General features: G+C 50.3%; 3 protein-coding genes and 1 pseudogene across 3 annotated transcripts in view; 2 read left to right on the forward strand and 2 right to left on the reverse strand.

Annotated features, from left to right (window-relative positions):
• Window positions 1-19: 19 nt before the first annotated feature.
• Window positions 20-2349, reverse strand: EGFL8 (EGF like domain multiple 8). The gene is made up of 4 exons (XM_039883115.1): window positions 861-2349; window positions 532-654; window positions 317-456; window positions 20-219 (listed from the first exon to the last, which is right to left on the reverse strand). The coding sequence occupies exons 1-4, from the start codon at window positions 959-961 to the stop codon at window positions 20-22; spliced, it is 564 nt and encodes a 187-aa protein (XP_039739049.1). The 5' UTR covers window positions 962-2349.
• A 136-nt stretch (window positions 2350-2485) lies between these two features.
• Window positions 2486-9961, reverse strand: PPT2 (palmitoyl-protein thioesterase 2). Its single transcript, XM_039882950.1, has 9 exons — window positions 9937-9961; window positions 8823-9013; window positions 8417-8570; window positions 7916-8011; window positions 7720-7827; window positions 6928-7011; window positions 6724-6808; window positions 3523-3575; window positions 2486-3309 (listed from the first exon to the last, which is right to left on the reverse strand). Exons 1-9 carry the CDS (start codon window positions 9944-9946, stop codon window positions 3281-3283), a joined length of 810 nt encoding a protein of 269 aa, XP_039738884.1. The 5' UTR covers window positions 9947-9961; the 3' UTR covers window positions 2486-3280.
• Window positions 5689-5807, forward strand: LOC120618981 (uncharacterized; annotated as a pseudogene).
• A 2135-nt stretch (window positions 9962-12096) lies between the features above and the next one.
• PRRT1 (proline rich transmembrane protein 1) overlaps window positions 12097-13218 on the forward strand; it is a 3948-nt gene continuing 2826 nt past the window's right edge. Inside the window, exon 1 of the mRNA XM_039883116.1 lies at window positions 12097-12252. Coding sequence (XP_039739050.1) covers window positions 12097-12252 — 156 coding nt within the window. The remainder of the gene's footprint in view (window positions 12253-13218) is intronic.

Raw genomic sequence — 13218 nt, forward strand, 5'->3', positions numbered from 1 at the left:
GTCCTACATTCATCCACGTCTAGTTACCGGAAAGAGGAGAGGGCTGAAGGGGTGGGACGGGGGCGGGCGACCCGGTGAGCGGGGAGGGCCGTGCCACCGCTGGGGGAGGGCCAGCCAACTCACCCACGTGACAGTGCTTCCCACCCCAGCCCGGGGTGCACTCGCACTGGTCCGGGCGAATGCAGACGCCTCCGTTCATGCAGGGCTTGGCGCAGATGGCTGCAGGCGCAGGAAGGGCCGTTTGGAACGCGGCGCCTCCGGCTCCCAAGCCCCGCGGGGCGCTCCTCCCCCTAGGCCCAGGAATAGCCAGCCTCACCTTCATCACAAGTGAGCGCCCCTGGATGCTGCTTTTTCCAGCCCTGGCAGCACAGGGCGTGGGTCTGCCGCACCTCCCTCCTTACCTCGCGCCACGCCACGCGGTAAGTGGTCCTGGAACACAGCGCCCGGCTCTGGACCCTGGTATATGGGTCCTGGTTGGGGTTCTTGGGGTTCCTCTTGAAACACCCAAAATCCAGGTTCCCCATCTCTCACCTGTAGGTGCTACAGACGCGCCTTCCAGCGCACAGTGTCAGATAGGGCTTATACACCGGTTGGCTGTAGGACTCGTTGTAACGGAGTGGGACCATCAGCGTCTGCTTGGAGCAGACCCTCTGGCTGCACTCAAGCAGAAGAAGGTGGGAGACATTGAGTGGGCCAGACCCTGGAAAGTCCCAGGTCCCAGGTCCCTCTACACTGAGACTCCGCCCTTCCTCCAGGTGACAGCCTTACCCCCATTCTAAACTTGTTCTGCCACCTGTGAAGCCCCACCCCCAGCAGGTTTCCTGAAGACCTCACCCTGGCCCCACCCACTCTATTGTCACCTCTCTTTGAGGGATCCACCCTTGGACCCTTCGCTTGACATCAGTTGGAGAAGAAATGAGAGTCCACCTAAGAGAGTGCACAGCTCAGCCCTGGACCCCATGATTCTCGACACCAGACTGCCAGCTGCAGGCAAGAAGAGATTAATGAAGGCTCTTCCCCTCTCCTATTAACTTTTCCAGCTCCAGCCCCTCGAAGAGCAGTCCGCTGGTGCCCTCTAAGGGTGACAGGATATTCATTTGTACGCACTTGCACTAGTCACCAGGATTGTCAACACTTGCATGTACATTTAACTAACACTACCCCTTTCGCACAGCATGGTCCATGCAGCATCATACTCCTTCCACCTCCCCTCTACACACACACACAGTTAACCCTTCCCTCATGACCTTCCTATCTCTAACATGCCCTCTTCTACCTTAATCTTCCTACCTTCAAAACCTCAAGCATTCGCCCCTACATCCCTTCCTTCCTTGCACATAAACCCACACCTGGAAACTCCACACCTTAAACACATTTCTACTCCCCTCACACACCCACTCTAATCACACAGACCCCTCGCTCAGACAACACCCCCCAACTCAACACTCACTCTGTGGCTCGGAATGACCCCTTCTCTTTCCCCATTGACATTCTCTCCCCACCTGCCTTTTCCTCTTGCCCCGAGACTTCAAGCCTACCAGCCTCAGCAGCAGCAACTCAGACTGGTGGGCAGGCTGGGCAGCTCCAAAGGATAGGAGGGGCTGGGCTAGACAGAGTCCTCCCATTCCTGCCCCCTCCCACAAGCCTCCTCTATAGCTCCAGCTTGGTCAGCTCAGTAGGGTTCAAGTCCCACTGGCAAAGGGCCCCCTATAAGTATCTTCCCAACCTTCTGAGGCCCCTTATTTCTGGACACCCTCCCCCAAATGAGCAGACTGGCTCTATAACACCAGTACCCTTGGCCCATGCCTCCTTCCTTCAACTTAACACAGACTCGGGGAGAATTGGGGGGCAGGGAGAGAGACAGAGCTGGGAGAGAACAAAGTGGGCTCAGGTCATGGGAGAAATGGCAAGATCAATTGGGGAAAGAAAGAAGGGCAGGTCATCACAGAGGGCAGGGGGCAGCCCAGGGCACTAAGGAGAAAACTGATCCCATTTCTCGGTGACATTTCTTAGGGCCTGGTGGGGCAGAATTGAGTCAGCCACCACCAGTCCATGTCAGAGCAGACAGGGCCCTATTGTCTCTACCAAAATTCGTTCTTTCAACGAAGAGGAGGCTCATTGTTCAGCCCCTCACCCAGCTCTGGCCTATGAAGGTCAAAAAGGGGCTCAACAAAATGCCCACCCTGACCCTTAGCCCCATTGTCTAGCCTGGGGGTGGCAGACACATTCCATCCATGAGGCTGGGGCAAAAACCACTGAAGCCATGGGCTCAGCCCCCCCAATCCTAGGCTGGGACAGGAAGAGAATTGTCCTTAACAGGAAAGAACCCACAGAGAATCAGGAACCCACACAAAATGGGCATTGAGAGAGCGGAAACACCAAGGCGGGGGGTCCCACCCCAGACCTGGCATCCGGGCCTTGGGCTCTCCATCCCCACCCTCTTTGAAAATGAATCCCCTTCATCTGGAAATGAGCCAAGCTACACTGAGGAAATGGAATTTTATTTCCATAAATATAGGGGTAACACCCATTCTAGGGTAGCTAAAAGGGGTTAGGGCCTCAAACTAGGCTCCTAGGGGTACCCCAACACTGAACATAGGGACTGGGGGATCCCCAAACCTGAGATGGGCCTTGCAGGCCACAGATATTCCCCAACACTGACACTTTAAGAATGGAAGTGTCCCCATAGGGGAGCCTCAGAACCCCACTCTCATGGGTAGTCTTTCTTGGGAGTTGGGAGGGCAGATGACAGGGGAGTTCAGAGGAAAAGGGAACGTGGCAAGAATAGAAGCTAAAAATGTCCTGAGTGGCCTGAAAGGAGACCCCTGTGTTAGGCAGGGGCTGGGTTCTCCTCCTATATAGCCAGAGATGGAGAAGCAGCAGCAAAAGCAGCCACAAGTTAAAAACCTGGTTTCTCACTTCCCAACCTCAACCTTGGGAGGATGGGAGAGCATGGAGCAACCCCCAGATGAAGACATGAGGTGAGGAGGACCAGGATTTGTCATTCGAGGAGCAGAAGAAGGGGGTCCTGGGAGCCCTGGTTGGTGAGGGCAGTGTGGGAGCAATGACGCGTTCATAGGCACAGCAGAGCCTGACATCTGCTTTCCAAGGCCACCACTTGGTCTCTGAGCCAGGTTGTTCCTGGGGGATCCCTGGGGACATCCTCAGGAGAGCCAAGGTTCAATGCAGGTTTCATAAAGGGTGCGGTTGGAGTGCCAGGCTGTGTGGGCAATCCCAGCCATTGGACACCTCACTATGGCCCCCCGGGCCAAGAGAGTCTTCAACCCAAAAGAATCCCGCAGATAAACCTTCAAGGCAAGTGAAGGGGAACGGAAGAAAGACAAAGGGAGAGATAAAGTGAGTTCTTGCTGGTATCCCAGGCTCCCTGCCCACAGGGTGAACCCTTCAGCTTATGGGTCAGTGGCAGGGAGAGCCACAGGTTGAGGTGGGACGGGGCATGAAGACAAGAAGACAGCAGGGCAGGGGCGTAAGGCAGGGGCAGTGAATCCCAGGGACTCACTCAATTGTTCTCCATCTCCAAGACCGTCTCATTTGCATCATAGAAACCGAAGAAGCTACAAAGAGATTGGGGGAGGGGGGAGGGGCGGAGGGTTATCAGGATAGCTGGAGAGAAAACCAAGGTGGGCTAGGGCCCTTTAGGAACTCAAAGCCTGTTGGGAAGACAGGCAGCAGGGAGGACACTCAAAATATTTAACTGGACATCATGTACCTCATGAGGTGATGCCCTGAGGATACAGCATCACTTCTGCCAAATTCCTGTCAAAAATGCATAATCTGAATCTAATCATGAGAAAATAGCTGGCCTATAGTTTCAAAAATATGCCACAGACAAAGACTGAGGATGTATTCCCAGATTAAGAGACTAAAGAGACATGACAGCTAGATGCAACGCAGGACCCTGGAATGGATGATCTTGCACTGAATTTTGTTTTTCTAAAAAGACAATTAGAAAAATTTGAATAAGGTCTATAGAGTACCATATCAATGTTAATTTCCTGATTTTGATAATTGTATTGCGGATATGTAAAAAAGTGTCCTGTACATAGGAAAAACACAGACATACTAAAGTTTTAGGGGTAAAGAGACATTATGTCTACAACCCACTCTCAAATGGCACACACACACACAGACACACACAGAGATGATGCTGACGTAAACATGGTAAAATGTTAACATTTGGGAAATCTAGGTGAAGAGTGTACAAGACTGCTTTGTACTACTTTGGTAACTTCTTAAATATGAAGTTATTTCAAAATAAAAAGGTCTTAAATTTTTCTTAGTTAAGGATATTTGACATAGACACTGAGTGGACACGGCCCATGAATAACTTGAACAGATGCCAATAACATTAAGTCCAATGGGCTACAGAAGCAAAGATGGGAAGCCACTGCACTAGTTTTAGGTTTCCCAGCAATGACCCTGAACTAGGAAAGCCTGTCCTAGGCAAAGGGAATGGCAAGAGCAAAGGCACAGAGGCGAGGCACAGCTGGGTACATGAGGGAGTTGGGTTGGAGACCGGGAGGCCATGTTGAGGGGCTAGATTTCATAAAGAGCATTAGGGACACACAAACCTGCATTTGAACTCCAGCTCTGCCATACACACACTGTGTGCAGCTGAGCTTGTTATGTATCCCTTTTGTCCTATATAAGAAATACCTCCTTTGTAGAGAGGAAGTAAAACACTGTGGTTAAGACAGATAGTCTGACCTCACCACTTACTATGAGCTAGGCAAATTAATCTCTTTGAATCCAAGTTTCCTAATATGTAAATGAGGATAATAGTAATCACTCATAGGGTTGTGAGGATTAAATGAGCTTTATTTGAAAAGTGTCTTGGGACATAAAAGGTGCTATATAACAGCTATTACTACCTTCATAGGGTTGTTGTAGATCTGAAATGAAATATAAACAAATCTCATCTCTTACTGTTATTATAATGGATGTTACTCCTTCACTCAAAACCCTCCAATGCCTTCCCATTTCACTCAGGATAAAAAGTCAAAGGTTGTGGTTGCCGAGGGCTGGGGGGAGGCAGGGATGAGGAGTTAGGGTTTAATGGGTATGGTATTTCAGTTTGAGAAGAAAACAAAAGTTCTGGAGATGGATGGTGCGGATGTTACACAATAATGTACTTGATGCCACTGAACTATACATTTTAAAATGGTACGTTTTATGTTCTGTATATTTTAGAGGAAAAAAAAAAGAAATCAAGGGCCTTACTTTGCCTACAAAGGCTCTACATAACTGGCTCCATTTCCCTTTCAACCTCCTCTTCCCAGCTCCCTGCACTCTAGCCACACTGGCCTCCTTGTTCCTCACTCTGCCACAGGGCCTATGCAGGAGCTACTTCTCCCTTGGTTGTTCTTCACCCAGATTGTTGCACAACTCCTTCATTTCCTTCAGTCTCTGCTCAAATGGCATATCTTCCAGGAGAAGTTCTCTGGCCACTAACTAAAATAGGCTCCAGTCATCTTCTAATCCAGGGGTCCCCAATCCCCGGGCCATGGACTGATACTGGTCCGTGGCTTGTTAGGAACCGGACCACACAGCAGGAGGTGAGTGGCGGGCTAACGAGTGAAGCTTCATCCGTATTTGCAGCTGCTCCCAAGAGCTAACATCATGGCCTCAGCTCCACCTCAGATTGTCAGGCATTAGATTCTCATAGGAGTTTATGGCCATGCTACCCTGAGCAAACCCAATCCCGTCTGATCTTGGAAGCTAAGCAGGGTGGGGCCTGGGTAGTGCTTGGATGGGAGACTACCTAGGAAGGCCAGGTGCTGTAGGCATAAAAAAAAATAAGAGATTATAAGATGACAAGGTCCTTGCAATCTGTGAGGTCAACCAAGGGTTGCCTCACCTAAAAAATTAATTAATTAATTAATTTAAAAAAAAAAAGAAAAGATTCTCATAGGAGCACCAATCCCTGGTATGGAAAAGTTTGGGGACTGCTGCTCTAATCCCTTCCCCTGCCTTATTTTATTACCACCTGACATATATATTTACATTTATTATCTGTCTCCCCTACTAGAATGTAAGCTACGTAACAGCAGGGACTTCTCTTTCACTTACAGCTGCATTCCCAGGGCCTAGAACAGTGCCATGGCACATAGTGCTCAATGAGTATTTGAGCGACTAAAGTAGATCAGGTAACATTTCAGATCACTCATGATGATCTGTAACAGAGACATACGTGTAGTGCCATGGAGCCATGGATTTTCCTGAGGAATGGGATGGAAGGAATGAGTATGGAGTCTATTACAGTAGTCCAGGTAAGTAAAAGAGGTGGTAGAAATGTGATAAAATGACATGGAACTATCTACACATATTATACCAATGTCAGTTTCCTGATATTGTGCTTATAGTTACATGGGATGCAACCACTGGGGAAACTGGATGAGAGATAGACAGAACCTATCTAAACCATCTTCAATTTCCTTTGAAGCCATAATTAATTCAAAGTTAAAAGTTTTTACAAAACAGGGGTGGTAGGGATGGAGAGGAAGTAGAGTCAGCAGGACTTAGTAACTGGCTAGATACAAGGGGCTGGGGGATGACTCCCAGTTTTTGGTTTTGGGTGGCAGGATAAATGGAGGGTGGAGGACATTAGCTTTACAGTGAGAACAGTTTTAGGCACAAGGTGAAGACTGGTGGGGGTTAGGGGCTATTCTTAGCCAATCTTCAAGCCACACAGTCCCTTATTACCTGGACTGCCAGGGGGTAATAACACCATCATCAGGGCCCCCAATCAGCACAAGGTGGCCCACGCGAAGAAAGTTCTTCCGCCATGCTGCAGGTTGGGTAGAAGAAAGCCTGAGTCAGTCACAGGGGTCAGGCCAATTTGGAGAGGGGAACACAGCGGGTTAGAAAAGCAGAAAATGGGACACAAAAAGGAGCCTGGGGTCTCACCAGTGGCATTGGGATGATCTCTTTCACCATTGATCAGGGCCAGGAAGCTGCTGGCATTGAGGTACAAGTCATCGTGGTGGGGGTCTGGATACAAACAACATTTAGAAAGATAGAAAAACAGGGAGAGGTAAGACCTGAGCTGAAAGACCACTCATAGACAAAGTGAATAGTAATATAATGTAGCAACAATAATAATTGTAAACCTGATAGCAATGACCTTTATCTAGCACCTACTATGAGCCAGGTACCGTTCAAAGTACATTACATTCATTAATTTCTTTAATCCTCACAACCACCCTATAAGGTAAGTGCTATACTATTTTACAGATGAGGAAAACTGAGCCACAGGAAGGTTAAGCAACAACCAAAGTCAGGGTTAGGCAAAAACTACATAGTATTTGTATACTATGACCCATTGGCCAAATCTAGCCCCCTGCTTGTTTCTGTAAATAAAGTTTTATTGGAACACAGATACTCATTCATTTCATATGGTGTAGGCTGCTTTCACACTAGTATGCCAGAATTGAGTAGTTGACAGAGTCTACATGGCCTGCAAAACTAAAAATATTTACTATCTGGCCCTTCAGTGAAAAAGTTTGCCGACCTCTGAACCAAATTATTTTCTGAAACAATAGGTGATACTCATAAAGCATTTTGAACAGTGCCTGTTTACAGAGTAAATATAAGTTATCATTATTATTGTTGATGTTTCTTATGGTAGAGGGGGAGCAGCAGGCCTTACTCTCCAGGGTACCCTCTCCATGAAGACCGAATTTAGCATCCCCTACTCACCATGCCAGTAGTTACATATGGAGAATTCCTGGCCCCAGGGGCTATAGCAGATCCGGTAGAGGTTAGACCTCATGGAGGTAGGGAACAGCCACTTCAAGTAGTCAGTGTCTGGCAAGAGAACAGCAATGCCAAGTGGCCCCAAACCTTTGTGCCTTCAAAGCTCGGGGCCCCTATGGAACCCACAGGACCCACTTACCTCCATACTGTCCCATCTGTGGAGAGGAGAGAGAGATGAAAGAATCTACATTGTGCTCATCCATCACAGAGAGCAGTGCCCGGCACACCAGACCCCCTGTAGACGAAACATCACAACGTACAAAAAGAAGACCGAGGCCCAGAGAATGAAGGCACAACCTGTGGCAAAAAGTCCCACATCATGTAAGTGACAGAGCCAGAATTAGATTCTGGGTCTTCTGACTCTAACTCTAGGGTGCTTTTTATTGCCCCACTATCCCTTAGGTCCAAGAAACACGGGTATTGGGGAAAGAAGGGGGGCAGTGATGCTGCGAGCCTCCCTCCCATTCAGGACACACACTGAGATGAGACTCTGGTGCTGTGGGGAGTCAGAAAAGGTGGGCTCAGGCACTAGGGCCCTGGCTGCAGCAATGTGGTTCAGAAAAGGGGGCACTAGGAAGTGTCCCTCAGATAAGAATCAAGCTTCAGAGAGTGCTTAGGAGTTTGGGGGAGAGGCACCTACCCTGTGAGTAGCAGATGAGATGCACTCCTTGAGGGGCCTTTGCCATGATGGGGGCCACAGCCTCTCGGAACCCTTGCACCTGTTCCCACAGTGGCCTCAAGCTCTCTCTCCCATCGAAGAGATCGAGCACTGTCACCACAGTCCCAGGGTGTGTCTGTAGGAAGGGGACAATGCTGCAACCAGAGATGGACTATGAAGCCCCTTCACACCACCCCCGATCAGCACCCACTTGCTTATTGTGCCCTGCTAGAACCAGGGATCTCGTCCCTCACCCAACTCTCCCCACGCCAGCACCAGCTCCAAAGGAAGGAATCGGCCCAGAGGGGCGACTTTCAGTTCCGCATTCTCCCTCCCCAGCCACTGTTGACGCCTCCAGCTCCCCACAACCAAGTGCCTGCTGCCAGACCTCGTTGATGTATTCCAGCAGGTGGCGGAAGCTGTATGAGCTGTCAAAGAGCCCGTGCACCACGATGACCGGCTTGTAGGAAGCGCGATGGGGCGCGGGGGCTGCATGCGACGGCAGCAGTAGGAAGGGCAGCAAGAGCAGGATCCCCGCCGAGGGGAGCCGTGGCCCCCGGAGCCCTAGCATGCTCTCGCCTGAGAAGAAGCGATGAGGGCCTGTGAAAGAGATGACAACGTCCCCTCCTCTCGGAACAGACAAGGGGCAATCAAGCCTCCCACACCCGTGCCCACACCAGGTCCTTGTCAGGAGCTAGCCAACTTTTAACTTACTCCAGTCCTCTCTCCAGCAAACACACCCCCTACCGGGTAGACGCACCAACGTGCACCCGAAGCCCCGCCCCCAACTCAGCCAGGACCCCTAGGCCCAGGATCTTCTCTAAAGCATGATCCTAGCTATGCACAACCCAAGGTTTTGCAAGAAAGACCCCTAAGCTGCAGCGCAGGTCTCCTGGAGAGTGCAAACTCCCACCTGGCCTGGCGCCGAAGCCTCACTCCGCCTGCTGTTCACTTCTCCCTTAGTCTGGAACCCATGGGGGAGGGGAAAGTGGTGAGAACAGCGCAGGGGAATGACGGATAGGAGAGGGGCGGCTGCTTGGGGTCGCGCTCAGCCGTCACGTCCGGGGCTTTCCCTGGCAACCGTGCCAGCGTCCCCAGCAACGCAGGCCCGGGACCGGAGGGGCAGTGGAACTTTCCACTGTGCTCTAGGAGCAGGGGGAGGAAATAAGCGGAGCGATCCATTTAGACCGGTGAGGAGAGAAAGAAGCAGCAAAGAGATCCTGGGAATAGAGAGAAAGCCTCTCCAGGCCTCGCTATACCCAGGATTCCGATTTCACCGCCTGGATTCGCTGCACTTCCCAATTCTGGGGTCCCGCTCCGCAGCGGAACTCGGTGTTCTCTTTCGGCAGAGAAGAGCTGGGGGAATGCCTGGGGAAAGGCAGTCCTTCGCACTTCGTCGTCCGCCTGCTGAGGGCTGGACCTAGTCCTAGCAGACCCCACCCCACCCCAACCCACCCCACCCCACGCCACCCCTGCCATCCTGCCTCAGGTCAGCCTCTTACAACTCTTCATTCTGAAGTGCGTGTAGTGCCCTTGTCTCCAGAGACTCGGAGAGTCCTCGAGGCCCTTCGGGCTAAAAGAGCAGTCTGGCCCAGTTTCTCCTGCCCTGCTCTACTCAGCTCCCCATAAATGATCCACCCCCAAGGGGCGGAGGGCCCCTGAAGCAGCACTGACTCACACTTGTTAGCCTGGTTTGACTAGACTTTCAATCTGAGCGACCCCCACAATCCAGCTTTTAGCAGGGAGCTCCTGTGGGCGGCTCCCTACCCAAACCCTCCCACCCAGTCCAGACTTCCAAGCTCCAGGCATCCCCCCATCTCTCCAGACCCAATACACATGAGGAATAGAGTGAAGAAATTAAATGGACTCACTATAGCCAAGCTGCTAAATTACTATAATCAAGTAGGTTTCGGTATGAAGAAATGATTCTATCCTTGTTTTAACTTAAACTTTTGAACTTCTCAGTCCTGTGTCAATGCCTGCATACGCATCAGACCTCCAGATAATGTTCTGATTACCCTCTAAAGGACTAAGGAAAGAACCTTCAGATACCGGACTACCTGACATCTATCATCCAGACCACTGGTCATTTCCAGGATTAGCATCCTAGATCAATCCAGAGGCTAAGAATGCAAAACTGATTCTTCTAAGAATATACTTTTTACTGTAAGATCTCAGCTTTTCTTTCTTCTTCAGAACACTCTGGATATTGCCTAATTGTGTTAACCTATTTATAAACCCTAAGACCCTTGAATAAATCTTTGTCACTTATTTTTAGCAAAGCCTCCAGACTCTTTTTGAGTTCGTTGGACACCCAGGTGCACCATTAGGGCTTTTACTTAGCATTTAAACATATTTCCCTTGAGAAAACAATTTTCCAGCTTGTCTGAATCCCTCCCTTTGTCCACAGAGTCTTTGCCAGTCTAAAGTCTCTTCCAATAAAACCAATTTGAGCCCTGAGTTGTGCAGAATGAGGATGAGATAGGGGTGGCGGGGTGGGGGGTTGGGGGGGAGGTTAGGAACTCACACAAACACTACAGAAATCAGAACAACTGGCATGGGGCCTCTATAGCCTGGAATTGGCCCAGATGGGGGTCTCTAAAACTCTGTACTCTCCCTTAGACATAGAGGGGAAGGACACAGCCCGGGGAAAGTGACTGCCTTAGGCGGGGACTGGGAAATACTAGTCTAGAGGTGGGGGCTAATAATGATTCCTTGGCTGTGTTTTTGCAAGAAGTCCAACTCTTGTAAGTCTGGGTAGACTCCCTATCTTCACCTCTCCTTCTCCTAAGATAAAATAAGCACATAAAAAGACTGCAATTACCAATGTGTCCCCCAGTCATCTGAGGAGGTGGCACTGTGTCTTGGCGGGGGTAGTGTGTGGGTGGAATTTAAGGAATCGTTCTGAACACTGACAGGCCCAGGAACTCTAATAAGCTCAATAAGCAAAGGCAGAAAGGGGCATCAAGCACTTAATCCCAAACCGAGCTGCCAAAAATGAGCAGTTGATTCATACCCTCCCTCTCCCAAAGCGCTTTAATTCCTTCACCCTGGAGAAAGAAAGTATCTATGCTTCATTTCCATCCTTCCCTCTCCCGCTCCTAACCCAGGCACTGCTTATTCTGACCTATTAAAGACTCAAGTCTACTTTACCTTCCCATTCACCCTAGGTTGAGGCCATTACTCTGGGAACATTTCAGGCCATTGCAGGTCTCAACTCTGCACACAGTTCTCTCATACACAGTTATCTCTCCTGAAGTAAGGAAAGTTGGGCCAAGGATTTGGGAGAAGATTCTGTGACCTTGCAGAGACTCTGCAGAAAGCTGAGAAAGGGGAGACCTAACTAGGTGAACCAGATCTGCAGGGAACTGGGGTATTGAATCCACTGAGCACCAGCTCATTTCCTCCCACAATCTAATCATTACAGTCAGTCTTGGAAAGGGAAGACTCTAGAGAATTCTCTCTCCCTCCTTCCTTTCCTTAGTCCCACCTCCCTGTTCTTGCTTGCCTCCTTGTTTCCATGACAACTCCAAGAGAGCCCAAACTGGGGGCTTGAATGCTTGGGTGAGAGGACAGACAAGTGGGGGTACGTCTGAAGTGCTCCCATACCTCGCCTCGGTCCCTTTAAGCTGTCCTCCCTCCTGCTCGCCCTCCCACCCCCCATGCCTCCCCCCCGCCCGCCGCTGTCTTCTATCTCTTGCGCTGCGGCTGGCTGCGCAGTCCGTGCACCCAGACTCCCAGCGCAAGCCGGGGACCCCAACTCCAGCTGCAGGGACCCTGTACCAGTAAGACCACAGGGATGTCATCGGAAAAGTCAGGTAAAAAAATACACAACAAAACCTCCCATCCTCTTTACGGTCTTCTGACTCTCCCGCCCACCCTCGGTTGCAACCCTCTCCATTATCCCTCCCTAATCGGTGGTTCTGTTTCATTCCCTTTCTGTCCAGCTTTCAACTACCCCCTAAATCCCCCTCCTCTTACTATATCCCTTCCTTCTCTTCTTTTCCTCCTTCCAGTTTCAGCCTCTGCCCCCTGCCAACAACGTGGGCAGTGGGGGGAGGGGGGAGGGGGTTGGGACCGTTGAGGTAGTCAGGGAAGTACTAGAGTAAATTAGCATCAGCCAGGTACCTCAGGGATAGCATCATTGGGAGTAACAGATGGACAGATGACTCTCACTGGCATGGAGACATCCAGTGGGGAAATATGGAGACATGATCAGATGGGGGTTGTCAGGAGAGTAAAATCCAGCACATCCTTCTTTATCAGCCCTAAAAGAAGTACTGAGATTCCCAGAGAGGCTAGGACAACCCCTCGCCTGTGAAGGAATGGCAGAGTGGAACATGTTACCCTACCTGTGTTTATACAACTGTTGAATTGAGTACATGTTAACACAGGGTTGCTTGTCTACCCATGTGCTCACGCAGAACTAGCTCAGGCAATCCCAAAAGCAGCCATATGCCATAGGAAATTGCGTCTGCTGGTGAAAGCTGTGTGCACCTTGCTGAAGAAGAAGGGAGAGGAACAGAGGAGAGTTGTGACCTCAAAACTAGATTGAAAGACAGAAGTTGGGGGGGGGAGGCACAGATGGCCTAGAAACAACCCCTCCCCTGCCCCAAGAATGAGATGGTTTCTCACCCATTTCCTCTCTGTCTCTCCCATTATCTATCTCCATCCCTGACCCTCTATGTCTCCCCCTAACCCTCCTTATCTCATCGCTGTCTGATCTCTCCCTGTACCTTCTTTTCTGCTAACTGCCGCCAGGCCTCCCAGACTCAGTCCCCCAC

This window comes from Pteropus medius, unplaced genomic scaffold (assembly GCF_902729225.1).
Source record: "Pteropus medius unplaced genomic scaffold, Ma_sr-lr_union100, whole genome shotgun sequence".
NCBI lineage: Eukaryota > Metazoa > Chordata > Mammalia > Chiroptera > Pteropodidae > Pteropus > Pteropus medius.

Excerpts from the sequence above, each read along its gene's own strand:
- PPT2 (XM_039882950.1), bottom strand. Across the intron at positions 8,571-8,822 it reads TGCTGGAATACATCAACGAG|ACACACCCTGGGACTGTGGT; the intron begins GTCTGGCAGCAG and ends CCCTTCCTACAG. Across the intron at positions 7,012-7,719 it reads CATATGTAACTACTGGCATG|ACCCCCACCACGATGACTTG; the intron begins GTGAGTAGGGGA and ends GTTTGTATCCAG.
- EGFL8 (XM_039883115.1), bottom strand. The coding sequence starts at position 961 with ATGGGGTCCAGGGCTGAGCTGTGCACTCTCTTAGGTGGACTCTCATTT. Across the intron at positions 655-860 it reads GGTGGATCCCTCAAAGAGAG|CCAGAGGGTCTGCTCCAAGC; the intron begins GTGACAATAGAG and ends GCTTGAGTGCAG. Across the intron at positions 220-316 it reads GGCGCTCACTTGTGATGAAG|CCATCTGCGCCAAGCCCTGC; the intron begins GTGAGGCTGGCT and ends CTGCGCCTGCAG.